Raw genomic sequence first — 25,052 nt, 5'->3', positions numbered from 1 at the left:
ATATGTAAAAAAAATTTTTTTAAATGATAATGCTGAAAATTACACTTATGATTTTGATGAAGGCTGGGATTACCAAAATAAAGTTGGAATCTAGATTCAAACTGTCAGAAAATCAATTTCCACTTATGTTATTGACACAAGTGTCTTCATCATTATTCATCTTTTATTTGAATATATAAGTTTTGAAATGAGTGTGGAAGTCCCTTAAAGACAAAACAGCCCAGTGCAATATAACTGCTAACATTTCAATTCACTCAAATTTGAGACAATGTTTTTATTAATGGTCATAAACTATCAAAACTATCATGTCAGAGCCAATTTATTTGAGATATTTACATTGAATGAGTATAAATTTATTTGTGGAAAAGAACAGGTGCTTTTTTTTTTTTGCTATGAACAACCTTCAGATATTGATGGTCATTGATAAAGGCAAGAACGCTCGCTGTCTAAATACTGCAGACTCAGTTTATGATAATATGATTAGCTACATTAATAATGCTGCTTAGGCACAGTCTTGCTAATTACAATATTATAAATATTAATGCCACCCACCCTTTTTTCTGTTTGATTGCTACTCATGAAGTCATTCATCATGATATTTTCCAGGAATCTACACTGTAAGATTTTATTTCTTTCTCTCTTTTGTTTTTCATTACTGGACTTGCAATCATGCACATTATTTTTCAAGAAGCCCTTATTTTTGGCTACCTGGGAGGAGAGCGATATTTTCTATTAAAACTAGCCAAATGTAAGTCAGTTATATGATGTTTCTCTGGTTCTCTCAGAACCCCTAACCCTGGCACCCAAGGCAGAGTACCCAGGGTTTTTGTTTTCCATTCTTTTTCATGTGACCTGTTTCAAGTTAAGATTCATTTGAATTATTAAATGCTTCCTTAAAGAATCTTTTTATACTTGCCTTTCTTTTTTTTCCCTAAAGTTAATTATTGATGTAGTGACAAGCTGAAAAGACTAAGAATTATAATTTTTTCCTCCCCTCATTCAGGACTCAAGAAATGTCTTCTGACAATGGTTGTCTATTTAGAATAATACAAAGGAAATACAAAGGCAAAATGCTGAATGTTGTTTTAGAGAAGATTTGCTAAAATCACTGTATTATACAAAATGTAAATGTAGTATATATTTCTCTGAAAATAGCAGTTAGTGAGAAAGTTGGGACATAACCTTTTGAGCCCAGGTTTAACCACATAGCAAAAGCAGTTACAAAGGATGCTGATTAGATTTTAATTTTAAAAACTTCATCATATTATTCAGGGCTCCAGTGATTTGATTGTCTTGAAAATAGAAAGGTAATGTTATAATTTCCAGAGCTTGTTAAAGAATAAAGAAATCTCCAGCCTCCCACTGCAAAGAATGCCAGTCATCGCCACCGTAAGCAAGAATTTGGAGGCACTTTACACTACAAACTTCAATCTTTTCCCTTTACATGACCTTGTGTTATATTGGTTTTATAAAAATGTAACTCACGGACCTATCATATAACTGTAATCAAGCCTCCTTCAGAACGATTCTACTACAGAAATAACATCCAAAAGGCACTGTGTTTCCTCTGTTAGTGAGATCGTGTGAAAGAAAACAAGACCTGAAATAGAAAGTGACCGAGATAGAGTTCTTAAGGACAACAGAAGTTGAGCACGTACCTTTCCCATGAGTTCAGCAATACAAGGAACCGGTTTCCCTTTCTGGTGACTCACGGTAGCCGGACTCTGCCCATCCCAGGCTTGCAGTTCTTCAATGCTTTTCAGATAAAGCAGGGCTTTGAGACCAGTGCAGTAGTCTTGGATGACAGTGAAATCCTGATTCTGAACGGCACTGCATACCTGGAAAAGATGGAGCAATTAACCCAGTGTGAAACCAAGAGCTAATTCTCCAAATGGGCTCACTTTTCATTTATTCAAGAAAAATTATTTCTGTTCCAGGCACTGTTCCAAGCATGGCATGTCAATCATTGGGTGGGGATGGGAGTGCTGGGTGGGGAGGGACTGTGAACGGGCACAAGGAAGCTTTCAGGACAATGTATGCTTTCATAAATTTGATGTGGTGATGGCCTCACAGGCATACACATATTTCAAAACTTACCAGATTGTACCCTTTAAATATGTGCAGTTTACTGTATGTCAGGCAAACCTCAGTACAGCTGTTAAAAATTAGATCCAGTTGGTTGGATTTACAAGGAATCAAATTAAGTACAGCATAAGAAATGACATTTTAACTCTCTCATTTGCCCTCTATTGATTGGGATGTACTGCCTGGAGGTAGTTCTCAAGTTCAGAGGTGGTTTTGCTGAGTCTGAGTGCTGTTCATCTGTTAACTCAACCACCATTGACCCCTGTCTACCTCTTCAGCCTCATCTAGTCTTGTTCTTTTTGCTCCAATCACCCAGGTCTTGCTCTTTTCTTCACATTTGCCACATTCGTTCCTTGCCTTAAGACTTTTTCATAAGATCTTGCAGCCTAGAAAATCCTTCCCTTCTACCCATGGCTGAGTACTGGCCCCTCTTTATCTCATGGTAAATATCACCTTTTAAAGGAGGCTCCAAGAACCCAGAATAGGCTAAGGCCTTCTTTTACCGATATGTTTTTTACTTATAACTATACTACATTTGATTTACAGCTCACTTCCCAGACAGAAGTTTCAGGTGGGAAGAAACTGTCTTCATCTTGGTGACTATAATATCCACAGTGTTTGTCACTTATTCTGTTCTTGATAAATATATGCCTTTGGGACATCTGGATGGCTTAGTCGGTTGAGTATCTGACTTTGGCTCAGGTCATGATCTCACTGCTTGTGGGTTTGGCCTCGCATGGGGATCTCTGCTGTCAGTGAGAAGCCTGCTTTGGATCCTCTGTCTCTCTCTCTCTTTCTGCCCCTCCCCTGCTCATTTTCTCTCTTTCTTTCTGACAAAAATAAACATTAAGAAATTTAAAAAATATGTCAAATGCATGAATAAATTACAAGACATATTTTAATTTGAGTGACCATATGTCAGAAGATAAAGAATAAAAAAATTCTAGAGTAAAGGAAGGTTGAATCTGAGAAATTAGGATCCTTCTAATAAAAATAAACCTGAAAGTCTGTGTTGGGATTTGAGGTAGACCTTGAATTTAATGGATTTAGATAAATACTTCTAGGTTAACTATTACCAAAGACACCTCAAAAAGCAGAAACAAAAATCTTTCATTTCCTTTTCTCAAGTGCTGTATGTTACTACAATGTTAAGAAGAGAATCGAATAACTACTAAACACAAAGAATATTTTCCATGAAGTCCATTACATTACATTAAAAAAATGTTTCTCAAGAAGAATGATTTGAGCATTAACTGGGCCTCTTATAACTTTCTTAGAGTTGATTTTTTTGAGAACAATTATAAAAATCATAATTTCCTCCACAGAATTTGTTTAAACTGTAAGTCAACTGATGCCTTACTTTACCCTTTTTGTTCACTGTGAGATTTCCTTTCTTTTTTTTTTTTGTAGTATATGCTTATGGGTATAATTTTACTCTAGTCTTAAAGTAGTGCACCATATGACCATAAGAAATCAGATTTCAAAAGAACATCATGTCATGTTCTTTATGTGATGTTCATGATTGTTATAAATACCTGTAGCTAAAAGCAATCTAGATACTTTGTAACATATGAATAGTAAAGCTGAATCTCATTTATTCCCGATTTATCCAGTGAGAAGATGTAAAAGCCACTAATTTTCTTAATGGCACAATTTGTGTATGGTAGACTTAGCCCAACGGCGCTGGATGGTCAAGAGAAGACTTGGTGCATTGTATTGTATTGTAATTTTTTTAGTTGAAGTAAATTAACATAGAGTTGCTGTATTTTAACCAGGGAAGAACATGGTAGGTCCTATGGCTAGGAACACTACCTCTTTCCCACCCCTTCCTACGCTCGTATTCTATAGTGCTAGTGTGTCATGTAGTTAGGAGCTATACTGAGTATATGAAGGAAACATAAAACCTCAAAAGGGAGGAGAGATTACAAGATGGCGACTGAACATGGCTGGGATGGTCTGCTATGCTGCCAACACTGGAAGCCACCATCAGACATGGGTGTTTGAGGGGATCACTTCAGCTAGGTTTCATCACAAGGCAAATGTCAACCTATGTATATACCTTCCCATGAGTAATTTAATTTCTGGTTTCTGATAAGATGAAGCTCATTAATTTTCCTGATGGGAATGTCTGATCATAGGAACTTTGCACATTGATATTTTCTTTTAAACTTTTAATATATATATATACATTATCTGAGGATCTTATTTAAATTCAGATTCTGTTTCTGTAGGTTGGGAATGAGACCCAAGATCCTGCATTTGTGACAAGCTCCCAAGTGGTGTTGATGCTGCTGGACCGCACAGAATAGCAAGATCTTAAGCCCTGGTAGGGATGGACCTCAACCTGAAATGTTATCTGCAAAGTGAATTTCTTATAGATAAACAATTTCTTCTTGACTTTTACTTTTCATTGTAGCAACATTTTCATAGCCCTTTAAGAAGCACTGCTTACAATAATAAGTCACATCTGAAGAAACAAGTAATTTGCTGATTAAATAGTAATAAGACCCAAAATAAATCTTAGGATGCAAGCACACCGTTGGGAACAGCTTCGGCCATGGGATTTGATGTCAGAAAATGAATTTGCTCAGAAAGGTGCCTTGTTCCTGCCTAACCTTTACACTCCACTGAGGGCTTTATCTCTGTCTCCGAGGTAAATGGTTCCTGTTAAAATGCCAAACATGTAGCTGCTATTCCTAAATGGGTGTGTTTTATATGACATCTCTTTGTTTGTTTAACAGCTCTGATTAGGACTCTTAATAGGCGTTAACATGTTTGCTTAGTATAATTCGTAAGTTCTTTATGGTGAAGGCTGGTTTATCTTTCTTCACAGCAGGACATCAGGTGCCATTATAAGGATCATTGCCACTATTAATTATTTCCATAAGCATGAATATCCTTATAGTGAGCTGTTTTAAATAGGGGCCCCTGGATTCTCAGCAGGATCAGCAGGGCTGAGTAGGTGGCGGTCCCCTGTACAGCAGGATTTGAGGAGTATCATAAAGTTCCTACTGCCACTGAAAAGTCTTCTCCAGAGGTCTGACACAGTGCCCTGAATTTCTGTTTTAGGTGCATGCACATTCAGTCAAAGCTTCTATGCAAAGTGACCGTACAAATACCTGCAAAGTAACACAGGGTTGCGGAGTGCTATTCTTTTCCCATTATTGCTCATTAAATGAGATTAAGCACATTAATTGTAAATTACCTATTTATGGTTAGTTACATCTTTAAAATCTTCTTTACACACCTTCTTTCTTTCTTTTTTTTTTTTATACCGTATTTCTTTCAATACTCAAAATAAATCTAAAAGTTAGGCAGGAGAGAGGGTAATGTTTTCTTTTAAAAATGGAATGAACTTGGGACGCTTGGGTGGCTGTTGGTTGAGCGTCTGATTTCAGCTCCGGTCATGATCTCAAGCTTTGTGGGTTTGAGCCCCATGTCGGGCTCTGTGCTGACAGCTGGTAGCCTGGAGCCTGCTTCAGATTCTGTCTCTGTCTCTCTCTGACCCTGCCCTGCCAGCGCTCTGTCTGTCTGTCTCTCTCCTGAAAAAGTAAACTAATGTTAAAAATAATAATAGTGTGGAGGTTCCTAAGGAAACTAACAATAGAACTCCCCTATGACCCAGCAATAGCACTGCTANATTTGACAATAAACTATTTGTAAAAAAAATAAAAAAAATAATAATAAATAAGTAAATAAATATGGAAAGAACTTGACTTTGAGAAACTATTTCTTAGTCAAATCTGGTGGTTTTTATGCTGTGCCAAATGGTACAGCCTCGAGGCTATGAGCATGCACACAGAAGTCCAGCAGAATCAGGGTGAAACTACATCATAGCTACATAAGTATGTGCAACTTTCTTCACTTAAAAATGGAGATTAAATACTTAATACGCAGGAAACTAAAAGGCAACATATTTAAGTCTTAAAATAGTGGCTAGTACTTAGTAAGTTAGATTGGCACCAAAAATAAATTTCATAATATGAATAAATCATTAGACCATGAATTAGGCAAGACATAATTTTTTAAATCTAATACTTTTTTCAGCCTAATGCAGTAAAAGAAGGTCATGGACATTATTTTTATTTGCATTAAGTGATGATCTCGAAAAAAGTGTTTGGTCTTGTTGCCAGAAGACATGTCTGAGCCCCAGCTCTGTATTTCAACAGCTGTGTGACTGGGGTTAGTCATTTAGCATCTTGAGTCCTCCTCTCTCACTTCCCAATCTGAAAAAAAAAGTGGATGATAATATCTAATTTATTGTTGTGAGGATTAAATTACATCGTGTAGGTGGCAGTGCTGTGGAAATTACAGCACCCAGAAGGATAGAATGGTACTAAACCTCATTGTTATTATCAGATAATTTAGAGTTGAAAGTGTCTATAAGGTCAAAATGGAAAGTTCTGCCTGTAAAGAAAGAGCCAACTTCCTTGAAATGTAAAAGACAATTTACTAGGAAGCTAGCAAATAGAATCCAAATTGGATTAAAAATACTAATCCCAGGTAAATAATTTGGCAGAGGAGAGTTCTACAGAATCAGGACACGGTGGGCTGGCACATGTTTTTGTGTAATAGAGCAGTGATCTTTCAAATGATATTTCAAAATGTGACAGTTATTAAATAGGGATATTAAATTTTTTTTCTTAATATTTGTTTATTTTTGAGAAGGAGAGAGAGACAGAGCATGTGGGGGATGGGCAGAGAGAGAGAGAGAGAACACAGAATCAGAAGCAGGCTCCAGGCTCCGAGCTGTCAGCACAGAGCCCAAATTCAAACCCATGAATTTTGAGATCCTGACCAGACCTGAAGTGGGATGCTTAACCCTCTGAGCCACCCAGGTGCCCCATAAATAGGGATCTTAAACTACCAAGCACAATGCAGATGAACCCACAAACATAATTATCCCTTTTTACTTCATTTCACATAGATGGACAAACTCCACTCCAGGTCCTAGAAATGTGGGCTATATGCATGTAAAATATATGTTTACATTTGAATCCAAAGTAGTCTTAGAGTTGCTGTAAATTTATTGCTAAAAGGAATGGTGGAGTAAAAGGAATACATTTAAGTAAAAATGGAAATTCTTCTTCAGTGCTTAGCACAATCCAAAAAACACTAATAACAGACTCTTATGTAGCTGGAAGAAGTTCAAGTGTATTCTTATGAGCACAGTCTATAGATAAAACACTGAATAAGGAAGTATATCCATGGACTTCTTCAAGATTTCCCAGAAAAAGGAAAAAAAATTCCTATGATCTCCCCTTACTAATTTATTTTGATAAAGTGTTAAACTGTTTAAACAATGTAAAACACCTGCAATATTTTACATGGTGCTTTGCAGTTTTCAAAGCACATTATCAAAAGGTCAGAAATATTTATATAGTGATTTACAGTTTTCAGAGCATGCCAACAAATTAAGGAAAAGGAAATTTAGAAAAATTTCAGACCAGCCTCCTTATTTAGGAGTCCAGAATGGCTAAGTGACTTATCTGTGGTCACACAGCCAGTTGGAGGCAGCACTGGTCTCCCCACCTGGCCTGAAGCTCTCTCCGGTACGGCACTGCCTCTGCAGTACCTTGGTCTGTACACCAATTCTGACAGTAAGACAGAGAAGGTGCCATTAAGTCCTTGGTAAACTGAGGAAATCGAAACTAAACATTGAATGCTTTGCCCCAACTCAAAAGATTAGTAGGTGGTAGAGCCAACAGTCAGATTAAGATATTCTGACCTCTGCTCTTATTCATGGAAATGTCAAAATCCTAAATTTGAGAAGTCTTCTATAACTAAATAAGCACATATTTCTAATTCTCAAAAGAAGCAGCACATTGTTGTAAAATGACTTCAAATTTATAATGTAACAAATAATGGCAGAAATATACAGATTTTTAAAATGTAGGATCTTAATAATTGGATGACCACTTGAAAGTTGATGACGAAAACTGGAAAATGAACCTCTGCTGTTGTTGGATGGAAAAGCAGTTTCCACACCCACTGATTAAAAGCATCAGATTTTCTCAAGGCATGAAATCAGTAATTCCTCCTTGGGTTCTGCCCAGTACTGATCAACAGATATGTAAAACTACATTATACTTTCGAAACTGTAGTATACCACATATTGTTAAGGTAATAATTCAGAATAACAATATCTCCCTATGAGTTTTCGGTACTATATAAACATGGCACTGCTTACTAGAAAATTCATGAATAAAACACCAAAATTATCATTTATAAGGCAATAGGTGAAAAGACAGCCCCTGGAGATACATAGTACATAAGGGGCTAGATGGGTATATATTTGTATATCCACATAAAACCAAAAATCTTAGTTGTTCTATCGTATTTAGTTTCCATTTGTTGAAGCTGTACAACATCAAAGTCGTGATGTCCCTATATATTGTATTTAGCAGTAATGTAACGGACTACGTGAAGAAATCAAAGTGAGAGTTTCTAAGTAGTTTCCTGGCAATTGAGACAGCAGGCTCTTTCATCTGCTCTGTAACCGTGGCAGTGCATTGATTTAAACTCCTTCTGAGATCTCAAATGCTTTCATACTCTTAGGTCTCTCAAGCTGCCTTTTTTTTTTTTTTTCTCAAAGTGATAAAATTCTAGCATTCAGCAAAATACCATCTTGTTTTCCCCAAAAGGAGAGGGCTTATTTCAGGTTTGCTACTAACCTGTACAGGATCACTAAGTAAAATAGCTGTCCAAATGCCATGCTATCAAGAAATCTTGCTTTCAGTTCAAGTTTTCTATATTCTTACTGTAACAAATTGGGTTGGGGGGGAAACAAACAGCCCTAAGATGTTGTTTTTTAAAGGTTCAGATAAAAAAAAAAATCTCAGGGCATAAGGACTTCTGCTTATTAATTACATTTTCAAAGCTGTCCTTTAATTGTTCCTTATTGAAAAATGTTAAAGGAACAGAAAACATTTAGCTTGTGTTGTGTATCATATCTTTCACTGTCATTTACATTACTTATCCTGTTATCTAGTTTTTAAGTTATTTATTCTCTGACAAATTCTAAGTATATAAATACCCACGGCTTCTCCCCAGTCAGGAAGGAATTTTAAGGAGTTTGAAAGGATATTTCTTTAAGGTCCACCTGTGGTCATCCTCTATATGATTAATTTCTTTCTTTCTTTTTTTTTTTAATATTTTTAATTTACTTCTAGGAGAGAGAGAGAGAGAGAGAGAGAGAGACAGCGTGAGCAGGGGAGGGTCAGAGAGAGAGGGAGATACAGACTCTGAAATTGGCTCCAGGCTCTGAGCTGGCAGTCAGCACAGAGCCCGACGCGGGGCTCGAACCCACGAACCGCAAGATGGTGACCTAAGCGAAAGTCGGACGCTTAACCGACTAAGCCACCCAGGCGCCCCTATCTGATTAATTTCTTAACCCAAATTCAACTGAAGACAGGCTGAAAGAGAATAAAGTATTTCCAAGGTATTTTGTACTGGAATCTCCCAATCAGAATATGGAATATGAGTATCACTTCTCCAAGTATTTTCTCAAAGGTGGCATGGATGATGGGCCACCCACTTGACTATTATTCAGAACAGCATTGTGGGACTGATCTTCTCTATTCACTTGGCCCAGGACACAACTTGACTGAGGAGGGCCTGGGCTGAGTAGTCAAAGGGCTGTGATGTGCCCTGCAGGCAAGATCACCTCTGTTACTTTCCTTGTATCCGTCCTTTACAAAGTCAGCTTCAACTGGATTCCGATCTCAGTGATGACCTGAACCAAGAACTAATGACGAAAAAAGGACCACACAGAGACACAGCCCCTTTGTCTGCCTTTTATGAGGGGCTAGAGACAAAATGGGCGAGTCGGGCACAACATGTAGGGCCAAAGAGTGGGGACCGCTGTCCTGCCTCTTCAAAGATGTCGCTGTTGACAGTCCTACTTCACCACAGACACAAACAGAAATCTGACAAGACTGAGGCTAGCCATAGTGTCCTCTGCACACCAGGCTCCCCTATGCAGCCCATTCTTTGGGTAGGGGCTGTGGCTGCAGCTTGAGGAAGCTCAGCCACTTTGTCTCAGAGGCGGAAGGATTTTTCTACCTAAACAGACTTTCCCCACGTTAGGCTCCTGCTGTGGTGCAGCATCAATTACCGCAGTAATTTTCAATTATTCTGCAGTGACACAGGTGGTGGTGTAAGGGTTTGCATGTAGCCTCATGCAAGCTCAGCACCTCGCACGATAAAAGTGGGGCAAGAAGAGGAAACTGAATATCCAAACAATGGCTGTCAGATGACTAAAATCCATAATTTTTGGCAATCTCTCTTTTTCAGCAGTGTCAACACAGCTGGGAGAATTTGACTTACGATATCATTTACTAAAATACCACATGGGGTTTGGATGATGGGAGAGTGAGTCGTAATGCCTAGAAAGGAAAAATTTACTGAGCAAATTCACCCAGGGAAATTTTTTTCTGGACTTTGAAGATGGATAAAGGTATATAGTTACTCAACAAGAGAAATAGACATTCAATATTTCAAGAAAAGTGGATTATCTGAAATGAGAAGAATGTTGTTCAACAAGAAAACAGCACCTTAAATAACACCATCCACCTCTTAACTCAAAGCACTCACAGTTCAGGAGTTGATGTTATGGCTAATATGTTATTGATAAAAACACAAATTTGTGAGTGGTGCAAGGCTATTATCAGCGAGTCCACAATCTTGACTGAGCTGCCAATATAGTCTGGGACACAAAAGTTAGACAAAGTTCAGCTGATTAAGAGTGAATAATCTATTTAAGAGTTAAGCTCTACAGAAAAAAGCAACAACAACAACAAACCCAAAACACACTTACCAGTGTTCAAGTTAACATACTGAAATCACAGTGCATAAATTGGAGAGCTGGAGAAGCAAAGCCAAAAAGTTTGTATTTTTAAAAAATTCTCTTAATGTTTATTTATTTATTTTGAGAGAGAGCGAGAGCGAGAGAGAGCCTAAGCGGGGGAGGGGCAGAGAGAGGGAGAGCCAGTCTCCCAAGAAGGCTACTTGCTGTCGGCACAGAGTCTGGTGCACTGCTCCATCTCAGAACCGTGAGATCATGACCTGAGCGGAGATTAAGAGTTGGACACTTAACCTACTGAGCACGTGGGCACCTCTTAAAGGTTTGTAACTTTTAAAAGGAGATTTAAAAATACATTAAAAACTTGTTTTTAATTTCTTTACTTATACAGGTAGAAAATAGGCCTACAAAATTTGTGATTTTGTGGAAAACCTGGGAAAGTAAATTGCATGGTAGGTTTTATGTTTGGCTTTTTGTGTTTTATTTTGTTAATGTTTATTTATTTTTGAGAGAGAAAGAGAGAGGCAGAGCATCAGCAGGAGAGGGGTAGAGAGACAGGGAGACACAGAATCTGAATCAGGCTCCACACACAGAGCCCAGTGCAGGACTCAAACTCACAGACCGTGAGATCATGACCTGAGCCAAAGTCAGATGCTGAACCAACTGGGCCACCCAAGTGCCCCTAGTTTGGTCCTTAATTAATGAAAACCAAGAACCTAAAAATAAAATGCCTGGACTTCGGCCTCCAAAGATGGATTGCTGGAATATGGTTATAGATGAATAAATGCAATGATCAAGGAAGCAGCTTTATTTATACATTTCTCACTAGAAGGGCACATATTTTATGATTTGTGAATGTGACAATTAGCCTGAAGAAAGATTACAAATACCAGTAAAAATTCTAGGCTCAGGGTTTTAGGAGGATACATAGAAGTGACCCATATAATTTATCATCCAGACACTGGAGAGTAAACAGGGAAACTATTAACAAAAATACCACGACAATCAGTATAAACTAAAATTGTCCTGAACAAATCTAGATCTATGATTCCCTTACTTATTGGAGGGTTTTCCTCATCTGCAGATTGGAGGGAGATTTTTCACTTATCCTCATGGAACACTTTCTAAAATGCTCCATCATTTTTGTTTGTTTTACCATTCAGGTGCTTCAGGTACTTATGCAGTCCTCAGAACACTAACACTGAATTGAAATCATGGGGCTTTGATTACTTACATGGGGATTTGGAATCTCAGAGACCTAACCTGATCCAGAGAACCCTAGTTTTTAAAATAAATAAATAAATTTATTTATTTATTTAAACATTCTTTTAAATGTTTTATTTATTTCTGAGAGAGAGAGACAGCGTGAGTGGGGGAAGGTCAGAGAGAGAGGGAGATACAGAATCTGAAACAGTCTCCAGGCTCTGAGCCAGCTGTCAGCACAGAGCCCAAAGCAGGGCTCGAACCCACAAACTATGAGATCATAACCTGAGCCAAAGTCAGACACTTAACTACTGAGCCACCCAGGCACTCCACAGAGTACCCTAGTTTTAAAGGGTCCCTCTTGACCTCCAAGGATTTTTTGGCATAAGAAAATATCAAGAAGGACAGGAAGGGTAAAGGTTGACCAAAATCTGAATCCTGTAACCCGGACAGAAACACCTTTAAGCGTGGAAAATTTTTATGTACTTTACATAGTTAAAAAAGCCTGTTCTTTTGTAACTGTCATTTCTTTATGCTTTACCCAAATTCCTAGGCTTACTGCACTTTGGCTGAAATTCACTTAGTGGTTATTACTTTCCAAGCACTGTGATGAATATGTTTAATGTAGCATCACATTTAAGCCTCACAATAACACCACAACGTATTATTATTATTTTTAATGTTTTATTTATTTTTGAGAGAGAGATAGAGACAGCATGAGCAGGGGAGGGTCAGAGAGAGAGGGAGACACAGAATCTGAAGGCAGGCTCCATGCTCTGAGCTGTCAGCACAGAGCCTGATGCCGGGCTTGAACCCACAAACCGTGAGATCATGACCTGAGCTGAAGTTGGATGTTTAACTGACTGAGCCACCCAGGAGCCCCACAAAGTATTATTATTTTCTTCAATTAGCAGATGGGTAAACAGAGAGTCAGAGATTAAGGACCTTGACTATGATCATACAACTAACAAAAAGCAGAGCAAGGGTTCAAGTGCAGAATTAATATGCTCCAGAATCCTTTCTAATAACAACTGTGCAATCTTGTTTTTCTTTTTTAACCACTGCAAAGGCCTCTGGTTCTCACAGGGATAAATATATTTAGATATATGTATATAACATATACATAGATACATGTGTGTGTCTGTTAGTATGTATCTATCTGTCTATCTGTCCAAAATAGAATTATTGTGAAGAATATATCAAATAAAAAGATATGTATGTATCTAGGACAATATCTAAAATACCTGTAAGTAGGAATGATAATTTAGATCTCATTCTCCAGCTTTAAGAGACGCAGTGAAAGGGCAGAGGCTATATCTGTTTTGTTCATCACAGTACACTCAGTGTTTAGTACATAAAGATCTGTGCCTGGCATATGATTTGTTCAATAAATGAGTAAATGAATGAATGAAGCAAGTTGATGATCTCATATTAAAACCACTCAATGAGAAGCAAAATTCTCTTCAATTTCCTGTCAATGATATATTTTCATCTCCCTCTTTTTATACAAATTTATCATAATTTAGAAGTCACACTAACCCACAATAAAATACTTTTATCTCAACTTCTACTGCATTTAAAGTCTATGCCACTCACTGCACCATTAAACATTACTATCTTTGCATTATTACTTAACTATTCTTTCAATATACCCAGGTCTTTCCAGGATACAAAGAAGCAGCTCTACTTCAGCATTCTTCCTGATACTCAGAGTACTATTCATTACAGCTAAATTTGACAGACTTTATATATGGATTATTGCTTATCTGGTATTCTCAGTCTGGATAACCAAGTCCTGACAGCGGCTCCCATTTGATACTTTCTCTTCTGGTAGTTCTCTTTAATAACAACTGAAGGAATATGTAATTCAGAATTCCATAAAGACATGTGTTTAACAAAGATTGAACTCACAACACCATGTCTAACATATGCAATGTTCTAAACTACTAATTTTCACACATATATGTACATATATTGAAGTATTCATTTGTAGCAGTCTGGATTCTAGCTCCTCCGAAGGACTGATACAATAGAGCCAGGAGATGCTAAAGCAAAGGTCTCTGTCCTGTTTTGTGTCTGGATTCTTTTATCTAATTTTTTAGTTTCTGCATCACAAACCCAGGTCAGTCCAGTTGTCTCCTTGGATCAGGCCTAATGTTTTCATTTTAAAGAATTCTTTCTCTATCTTTAATTATTTCAACTTCATAATTTAAAGTGAAAGTTCAGAACCTCATCAACTTACCCTAAATAGTTCAAGGTAAATAATCAAATTTACTACTGAACAGAGTTATGCAAATACTGGCATTTGGAATAATTTGCTCTCTGCTAATACATGTCCTGCAAAATTGCTGCATCTTCATTCTCAGAAAGGTCTTCTCCCTCTATTTGCTGGAGATGTGTAGCCAGAAGTATTTAATAGATCACTCCGGAATTTGATCATAAGAGAGCAATTTTCAGACATCATTTCTTAAAAAAAGGTCTTTCTGTATTACTCAAAAATTACCCACTCACTCATTTATTCTTTCATTTTGCAGATACTAATTTATAAACTGGTCCCCTGGTTTCTTTTCAAATTCTATTATCAAACAAAACTTCTGACTGCAGCAGCCTAGGGTTATGCTGTTCATTTTATATCTGTCAGAATAAACCTTCCTTGAAAAGCTGTTGTGAGGACCAAATGAGATAAGAATTATGAAGTGCTATTTACCAGGACGTAAGTCTTTCTCAGTACATGTGTGACACAGTGGGTCTCATTCAGAGGTAAAAATAAGTATTCAAGTTCTTAATTGCATGTCTTAATGTGAAGCCAGTGCCTTTTGGGCTTTCTTCTCATATTAACTAATTTCTCAGATACGTTTCTATGTTGAGGCCCTGGAGTAAAACTTTCACATCTATGTTGTCAACAACTGGCTTATCACACACAGATGAACACACAAGATAGAACATGAAGACTAAAACATGACTGAATATCACTTCCTTGTCATAGTTTGACAGCATAAACTGAAATCTGATTACCACCCCCTCCCCACAAATCAATATACTATAGGCTCTAAATCAATTATTGAATATGAATTAGAATATGAATGTGAATGCAAGAATAGATGAATAGGTAAATGCAGGTAAGTGAATTTTATGTGTTTTATATTTCAGTCTTGTCTATAAAATGTCACAATGTAAATTAAATTATTGCTTATATTCTGAAGTTGTTATAAGGAACATTACTTAATCATAGAATACTTTAAAAACGGCATAGAACTGATTTTTTTTAACTCTACAATATTCACATTTATTTTGTGTATTTTAGAGACATCAGGCCCTATGAATATGCAGCATTATTCTTAATTTAGTTCTGTAAGACCAGGCATGCACAATGCATGCTGTATTTGGTCATACTGAATTCCCCAGTGATTAAGTTGATTTTTTTTTTTAGCTTGCATCATTGTTTTCAGGCCCAGTGATGAATCATAGAACTTTTCTCTCACCTCATATACATTACTGCATCTGGTGTCATTAGAACGGAGTTAATATCCAGGATGTAGTGATTGATTTAGGGAGATGATAATGAGATTATGGCTCATGCCCTTAAAGCATGACAACTGAAATCCTATCATTTTCCACATGAGGAAATATGCTAAATATTATAATATCTGACGTGTCTATCACTGTGGGATTAAGCCAGCTATCTGAAACAGAGGTTTCATATCTTGATCTTCAGACATACTATTTTCTTTTGTCTTACAAACACAGCATAAATTATTTGAGAATAGTGAAGGTTTATATTTGCATGCCTAAATTTTTAATTCCAAGAAGTTCTTAGGCCCTCTTGGTTCAGATCTGTCAGCTTAAATAAAAGAAGCCAACAGCAATCATTATCTTTCTTTCCTCTGATTTTGTGGGGTGGGATCAGTGAACAGGGTAAGGATGTGTTTAACTAGAAATATGTATATTTCAAGCCAGGAGGATCTGGTTTGTGTTTTCAGAGACCCATAAGTCATAAAAACATAGAACGTGTGGGAAATCTGACCATAGCAGAGAAGCAATATTTCCTGGATATCTGAAAAAGAGTTTGGGAAATGGATAAATATGTTTTTAAGGACTAATAAATTTAAGATATTTTTTCCTTTGGAGAGAAATGTTTTCTAGACTTTTTACTTATTTAAAAATATACACTTGAAAATAAAAATAAAAATATACACTTGATGTAAATTGTATTTCTTGTAATCTTTTCCTTTAACACTCACAATCCTCTTACACTTGGCTTTAGGAATATATATCTGAGAATGATAAGAGATAAATGAAACTGGCCGCTGAAATATTCAATACCCAGAAGCTTACTGCCTATTTCTAAATATTCACTGATCTACACTTCAACCCAGTCATTCATCTCTCAGCATCCATGCACAAGCATGTATCCGTGTATCTACTTTGTGCCCGATTCCTCTAATCACTTTGAGGCATTCATAAGAAGCAGAAAGGAATGTACATCTTAGCTAGGAGAGAAGACATACACTCATTTATCAGTATTAGGTTATATATGCATTTGAAGGCTTGGTACATCTCTGGAAAGTCAGATAGAAAAAAAGGAGAGGCAACTGCATATCTGACATCTCCACTGGTGTCTCCTGGGCATCATGACTATGGCCAGAATAGCATTCTTAATTTTCCCACTCTCTGCAACCTACTTCTCCAATAGTCCAAAAGCAAAAAATCATTCTTTCTGGCTCACAAAATTATAATCTCTCAGCAAGTCTTATTGTAGTACTTCAAATATATATTGTGAAGTATGTATTCTCTCCACATTCATTGCTTTTTGTTATTCAAATCCATCATCATCGCTCACCTGGACTACTGTAATCGTTTCCACCTTCTACTATGGAAATGAATTATCCCCAAATTAATTATCCATACAATAGCTAGAATGATTATTTTAAAATATAAATTAGATCATATCTTACCACTGCTTAAAACCAACAATGTCTTACCTTGCTTCGAAGTAATAGGGACACCTGCTATTAAGCACTGTATGATCTGGTCCTTGCTCACCTCTCTTATTCATGCCACTATGCTCTNCAAAAAAAAAAAAAAAAAAAAAAAAAAAAAAAAAAAAAGGCCTGCCTTTGATTTTGCCATTTACACTTTCATTGTTACATTTGGGGTTTTTCCCTGTAATGCCCTTCTCCGTATTTTCACATATTTGGGTGAATCTTAATGCATTCTTTGCTTACATATCACCTCTCTAAAGGACCTCCCCAGGCAGACCATCCAGGAACCCAGGCACTAGCACATTTGCTGATTTAAATTCTCTGAATAGCGCTTATCACTATTTGATATTTTTCTTATATGTTTGTTTCTTATTATTGTGCCTGCTATCTATTAGACACTCAGTAACTATTAATAGAATAATGGATATTATGACCCTTACATAATACAATTTGATAACATGAACTGCATGAAGTTCTCAACAGATGTTAGTTGTTGATCCTTCAAAGCCAATCTCTCTCTTATGTATTTAACATTTCCTAAATAATTTATAATTTTAAAAATTAAAATACTGAAATCAGACATAAACACGTATACCAAGTATGATCAGTGTTTATATGTAAGAAAATAGTCTAGCTTTAGACCCTACTTTAATGCATAGAACACATTGAGAAGTCTAGAAAGACCTCTACCAAATAGACCTTAATCAGGCAGGTCTATTTGAATGTACTTACTTTCAAATTAGGCAGGGTTCATAAACATTTAATTTGATTACATCTGAGATATTAATAATACTATAAATATTAATGGATCCTTATAAAAGGTATTATGCCATTTTCTAGTAAGAATAAAGAAACAGAACTTTTAAGCACTGTTGATATCTCCCATGTTTACCCAACGATTTTCACTATGAATCCTTCAATCTGGATTTCAAACTTTTATATTTAATAATTTTGTCACATATAGTACTTAATCTATCTCTAAGTATGTGGGTTTTTAAAAGCAACATTATTAAGGCAGAATTTAATACCATACAATTTATCTATTATAGATATGCAAGTCAATGACTTTTAGTAAATTTATAGAGTTGTGAAACTATCACCACAACCCACTTTTAAAATATTTCCATCACCCAAAAGGTCCCTGTGCCTTTTACAGCCACTCTCCCACTACTAATTGTTTTCTGTCTTCCTAGATTTGTCACTTCTAACCATTATATATAAATGGAATTATACAACTATTATAATATTTTGTGTCTGTTTGTCTTCACTTAGCATAATATTTTTACACATGATAAAACAATCTAGGTTGTATCAGTCCATTTTATTGCTGACTACTATTCCATTGTATGCATGTACCCCATTTTGTTTATCCACTCATTGGCTGGCTGATGGCAGTCTGGACTGTTTTCCGTTTTGGGGTTTTAGTAGCAGTGTTGCCGTCACTGTGTATACAAATCTTTTTGTGGATATATGTTTTTACTTATCTTGGGGAGATACCTGGGAATGAAATTTCTGGATTGTATGGTAAATTTATGTTGAACTTTCTAAGACACTGCCAAACTTTTCTCCAAAGCAGTTGCACTACTTTACATTTCCACAAGCAATACATGAGGGTTCCAATTTTTCCCCATCCCCACCAGTACTTATTACTGTCTATCTTTTGATAACAGTCATTCTAGTAGGCAACAATGCCAATATAGTGTAGTGGTTAAAAATCAGACACTAGACCAAATTGTTTGAATTTAGATCACAGCTTTGCCACTTATCATCTTGTAATTTAATGTTCTTGGCTATAGAACATGGCAAATACTAATATCTATCTCACAGAATTAGTGGAGGATAAATGAACTAATATCGTTATTAGCTTACAAAATATCTAGCACATAATATATTCTATATAAGCATTACTCAATATATTAGTTTTGTTATTATCATTTGCAAAGTTAAAATGTACTTATAGCCTAGCTGCGGGTTATAGTTGAGCTTTGAGAAGCTGTTTATGAAGCTTAATTATCAGTTCCTTATAGGTGTTGGCCCAAGATAGGTATCCTAAGTCCAGGCACTAGAATGCCAGGTGCTATAAAAATCTACAAAATCTATAAAAATATGCTATTAAAAAACCACTATAGATCTCACACATAATTAGAATGGGTAATACTCCAAATGGCCAGAATGACCTACCAGGCAACTTCAGATAAAGATGGGAATTAGACTGTCTGATTTAAATAGTGATTTCATTTATTAATAAAATGTACCTATCCATGGAGAAAATTGAAAACTGGTATAAATAAATTGTTTTCCCTTATAAAGTTGCATTCAATTCTCAATTACTTGACAATAAGGACCTTCGTCTCCCATTTCTTTACACCATGTATTTGTTTCTTTGTCTCTTTTTTCCTTTGCTTGACTATTTGGATGATTAATGGATCATTGCTGCTTCTGACCAAGGAATGAGTGGAGAGTCAGCCAAATGATAAAATTCCCCCTTCTCAAATAACTATTATGACCATTTTAGACCCTTTTGCAGAGAGGTATAAGTCCCAAGTCCTTGTCAGATATATTTCTGATTAATAACTTTAGAAGATGTTTTGCATACATGCTACTCAGTGTTAAAAGAACATTATGAAAGCCTTTCAGATTACTTCTTCTGAATTTCCAGATATTAAACAGTGCTCACTTCCATATGCTTAGGTCATGGCTGTTCTCAGTTCTCTGGGTTTCAGTAAGTCTTTGGGTACTCATTTAATTCTCTAACAGTGATTTTTGAGGCCACTCGACTTCTTAGCTTTCTCTGTCTCATTCTGAGACAGAATCTAGGGTACAGTTTGGTAAAAATATTATTATAAAATTGAATGCTATTTTCATTTACTTGTGTTACTACCAATAGTCATAAACAAAGATAATAAGGACAATATATATATAATATCAATTGTCTCTGCACTGACAAGTTTATATCTATTTCTGAAATTCTACACTTTTATAAAAATAGCATGGATGTATTCTGTCTAGTTTTAGAAAGAAGTAGGGCCAGTGGATAAAAAATATATGGAGGCAGGTTTTCCACATTATGAGGCATAATTTGCTTATAATTTTAACTGGATAACTTCTAAGATAATAGTTTATCTGTCACTATAATATACAGGCTTTGTAATCAGACATATAGAAGAGTTCAGTATCCTGGATGAAGTGCCAGAATAGGCCACATTCCAGGGTGTGGGAGCAGGTGTTTACAGGGCGATCAAATTCAGAAGATGGAAGAGTTAACTCTCCAGAAGATGAACTTCAGCCAATAGGAGAAAGAAGGCTGAAAGGAATGGCCAATGAATTTTCTCTCCCTTTTCCCTGGGATGGATTGTCCCAAGGCACTATTTTCTGTCTAGTCTATCTGGAGACGTACATATGGCCAATTGCCTGTTTGTGTATCTCTTGCAGCTTGTGAAGCAGTGGACTACTCAGTAATGCATTACCTTGTATTCAAATCCCATCTTTCTCTGTCTTTCTTCTATTTCCCTTTTCTCTAGCTACCCTAGAATTTACTTTCCAATAAAACCTAAGCACTTGGCCTGTTCCTCGGGTGCTATTTTCAATCAGCGTGAGCTACAATACTTGCTAGTCAAAAGCTAGAATATAGGGGTGTAAATTTTGTTTTAAAATTCTTTATCAATGCATAAAACTAGTAGCAGGGGATGGTGATGATAATGACGACATAATTAATATCTAACATCCATGGGTACTGTGTTGCAGGTATTGTTTGAAATGCTTTCCATGTGATAACATTTAATCCTCACAACCATCCTATGAAGTAGGTATTACTATTATCAACCCTATCTTCAGATAATAAACTTGAAGTATAAAATGTTCACACATCCAATAAAGCCTAAGTCATATAGCTAATGAGCAGCAGAGCTAGGATTTCACTCCAAACGATTTGATGCATTTTCATTTGTGCTGAAGCATGCATCAGTAAGATGTAGTCCTTTTTGGCTTCCTGTGCCTAGCTGCCAATTCTGAGGTTGATATCACTGCCTGTGTAGCAGACTCCAGACAAGACTGTGTGGGTTCCTGCCACACTGCTTGTGATTAGAATATAGTCTCTAGGGGGTGGAGGTCTTCTTCCTTCCTTCCTTCCTTCCTTCCTTCCTTCCTCCCTTCTTTCCTTCCTTCCTTCCTTCCATCCTTCCTTCCTTCCTTCCTTCCATCCTTCCTTCCTTCCTTCCTTTCTTCCTCCCTCCCATCCTTTCAAGAACGTACCATTGTCCTAGACTCTCTACCTCCAGGGCTATGCAGCTTGCACCAAACAGAAGCACTGCAAAAACACCTACTTGGTTGAACCAAAGTCTCTCATACCTTCCCTTATTGTAGAGGTTTTTCAAAGGTCTACTTTATGTTGTACTTAATTCAGGGAATTTGTAGTTTCACCTTGAATCATATTTACCTATCATCATCCCAGGGTATGTTACACCCTTCCTGTATGCGAACAGACATACCCATGCCCAGGCTCATTACACTCCATTATGTGACTGGGGCTACACTACAGTGGTTCACACTTTGTGTGATGTAAGATACTCAGGACTGAAAGTGACCTATACCTTCCTTTTGCCGTTCTGTTGCTCTATTTAAAATAATGACTATAGAATCTCTTTCAACAAAAGGTCATTTGTGTCAATGGACAGAACACAGAGGATCAGATCACCTGTGGTAATTGCAAATTAATGCTCTCTTGGTAATGCATTAACTACACACTATTGATCTACAATTGAATCATAGAAGCTACTGAGAAGTGATTTTACTTTCCTATTTTTTGTGCTTTTATTGCTTTCTTCATAATGCATTTTTCTTTCAACTGGAATTTTCCCTAATTGTTTCCATTTTTAATTTCCCACAGTGAGATGACTTCTAACTTGTAATTAGAATCTGTAAAAATTCATGTCTCTGTCTCAGAAGCCTTTTAGAAATCTACTGAAGTATAACTCGGATGCCATAAAATACATACATGATGCACAGATACGTATTTTTAGAGAGCCAAGTTCTTGAATGATTTTTTGTTCACTTAGATAAAACAGAAAACTATTTGGTTCTCTATCTGAAATTACAATTTGTTGAGTAGTCTGCAATAAAACATTCAAAACTTTCCCTTAAAAGCATTTTCATTGGGAACATTGACGATGAAATTTTCTTTTCTAGAACAAACTGTTAACATAGAAGCAAACAGTTCATTTCAGAGATGAATTTTTTTAAGTATAAATGTGAGAGGAAGATACAATAATCCAGTCAGTATTATATATATTCACACAGAATATTACTGATAAAATCCATAGTTTCTCATATTTGTGTCAAACTCTTAACCGACAATTCTTCTATCTGAAAGAACTAATGATATGCTTATATTTCAATGATGAAATGGTGAAGTGGCATATTTCAATGCTCCTATGCTAGACAGGTCATCTGGCCTAAGCCTGGTTTCTGAACTGTGAGTTAGGAGTCACTGAACTAAAGAGATATCCTGACAGCAATTTCCTTTAGAAGTTCTCACAAACCTTAAACTTATCATTGACTTTCTAAACTTCTAAATGGGGGACATAGTTGTGATTTCCACTAAAAGTCTTCCTAAACTGTTTTTAGGCCTTTAATAATTTTAATATTTTACTACAATTATTTTCATAGTCATTATTTGCATCAAGACTCACAATTAATACTGCAAAAACTAAATGTGCCCTCAAATTGTTTTCTTATTCTTTTATTCTCAATAAACCATTATCATCTGTTCCCCCCAAAAAAGAGTCCTTAATAAATGTCAATTGCACGACTGGAATGACATAGTCCAGTTATTCTTTTTTTCTAGGAGTTTTGAATTAGAGATAGATACAATCAAAGTTGATATTCATTAATCTTAGAGCTGGACCAGGGTGCTGAAGTCACCCTGATGTGCCAGGCTTTTGCTGAGTGGCGAGAAGAGTGGCTGAAGCAGGGTGGCTGGAGCAAGAAAGAGCCACTCCAGGGACTGGGACTCTGATTTGTAGTATTCCCTAGAGCATATTAAATACCACTTCTTCCTTACAATGACCCAGTGAGATAGGTACTATAACTTCCATTTTATAGATGAATACACCAACGTGTAGAGAAGTTAAATAATTCACTCAAATTTATTCAGCCATTAAATGGTGAAGCTGGTGATTGAGCAAAGGTGGTAGAACATCCAAGCTCCTTCTCTTAACTACTGCACTATATATGGCAATACAACCACATCTGGATGTCTAACAATGGCACACAATACTGTTAAGGATCTGCAAGGCTAGAATGAAGCGAAGTTTTCAAAAAATGCTAGAAACCAATAATGGGGTTTATTGAATACATGCATTAAGGAGCTGTGCTGACAGCTCAGAGCCTGGAGCCTGCTTTGGATTCTGCGTCTCCCTCTCCCTCTGCCTCTCCCCAGCTCACGCTCTGTTCTCTCTGTCTCTCAAAAATGAATAAATGTTAAAAAAAATTAAAAAAGAACAGGACCTTGAAAATACAATAAACAAAACCAAACTTGTGTTTTAGGCAATGATATAGAGGGATAAGGCAGAACTACTGAGTTTCAATTTTACCTTGGGAAGAAGAGACATCACTAGCCTTTCTCTGTTTTTTTAAATTTATTTTTGACAGAGAGAGAGAGAGACAGCATGAGCAGGGGAGGGTCAGAGAGAGAGGGAGATGCAGAATCCCAAGACAGGTTCCAGGCTCTGAGCTAGCCGTTAGCACAGAGCCCGACGCGGGGCTCGAACCCAACCACGAGATCATGACCTGAGCCAAAGTCGGCTTACCGACTGAGCCAGCCAGGTGCCTCCATCACTAGCCTTTCTAAAGCAGGTATCAGAGCTCAGTTTCAGTTTTGGTTCACAGCCCTATGTGTTCTGTGGCGCTGCTACTGTCTGTAAGGGTCTTCCCTTCTCTTTTCTACTCTCTCTCAGCCATACATACATCCTACATCAAGATCAGAAAGTGAGCAAATGAATCTTAACATTTTCTAATCTTCAAAGGTGATTAGAAATCAGACCAGAAGCTGCTCCATTAAAGATGGGTTTGGAAGAAAATCAGGAGTATCTCAACAGAAAAAAACAAAAAGGAAAACACACTGCAGTAAATTCAGAGTGCACCACCACTAAAATGATGACTGGATCTTTTCAGAAGAAAGTAACTCGTGGAAGTCGAGTTTGCTGTGAATATATTGTGGGGGTGATGGCCAAACGTGAGGCTTTACTACAAGACTTACGCGAGGCTTGTACACATGTGTGTCGGTGTCAAGAGGATAAAGTTTCTAAGGTTTCGTTTGTTATGATTGCAGAAAGAAGCCAATGCTCCCAAACATAAAAAATTATTTAAAAAAAAAAAATCAAAGGATCTGGTCTTCAAATAGCCTGGACAAATATCGAAACCTGTTTTTGTTTCTCCCATCAGAATAAGGATAGTAAGCATAAGACAGACAGAAGTCATTTCAAAAGAAGAGGGGCCTTAACCCAGGAACATCATTATTATCATAAACTAATAATTTAGTGTCATTTCAAAAATGTAACTAAGAAAAGTGATAAAGAATTGGGACAGGACATACAAAGAAAAACAGTGGGGTACAAAATTGAATGTCATGATTAGAAACTCTTAGGGAGGTAGGCATTTTCAAGGAATCAAGTGTGAAATGTCCTTTTGTTCTATGTCTTCATTCTTTTCTTATGAGAAAAAATGTTAGAATGGCACAAACAATCTATTCTAATCTGAACTCTTGGAGAAAAAGTTCATATATATTACACACATGATAGAACCAAACAATTCTGGAAAGGGACTTGTGTTAGTCTGACTTTTGGGTTAATATTTAAAACATTTTTTTTTTTTTTCATAGAAAGTTGATGACAGCATTCTACTGGTAACAAAACATGCACTCAGAGATATGTTTCCTCTAGAAGTGATGTATTTGTGTTGATAAAGTCACATTTGAGGGACCG

At 36.6% G+C, this 25,052-nt stretch overlaps 1 protein-coding gene across 1 annotated transcript in view; it reads right to left on the bottom strand.

The window, feature by feature from the left end:
• Positions 1-25,052, bottom strand: part of DPYD (dihydropyrimidine dehydrogenase) — an 805,636-nt gene that overhangs the window by 112,449 nt on the left and 668,135 nt on the right. Inside the window, exon 20 of the mRNA XM_077746119.1 lies at positions 1,659-1,838. Within this exon, the coding sequence (XP_077602245.1) occupies positions 1,659-1,838 (180 nt within the window). The remainder of the gene's footprint in view (positions 1-1,658; positions 1,839-25,052) is intronic.

The sequence above is a fragment of the Crocuta crocuta genome, unplaced genomic scaffold (assembly GCF_008692635.1).
Source record: "Crocuta crocuta isolate KB4526 unplaced genomic scaffold, BGI_CrCroc_1.0 scaffold48, whole genome shotgun sequence".
NCBI classification, from domain to species: Eukaryota; Metazoa; Chordata; class Mammalia; order Carnivora; family Hyaenidae; genus Crocuta; species Crocuta crocuta.
This window is presented reverse-complemented; position numbering and strand designations above follow the sequence as displayed.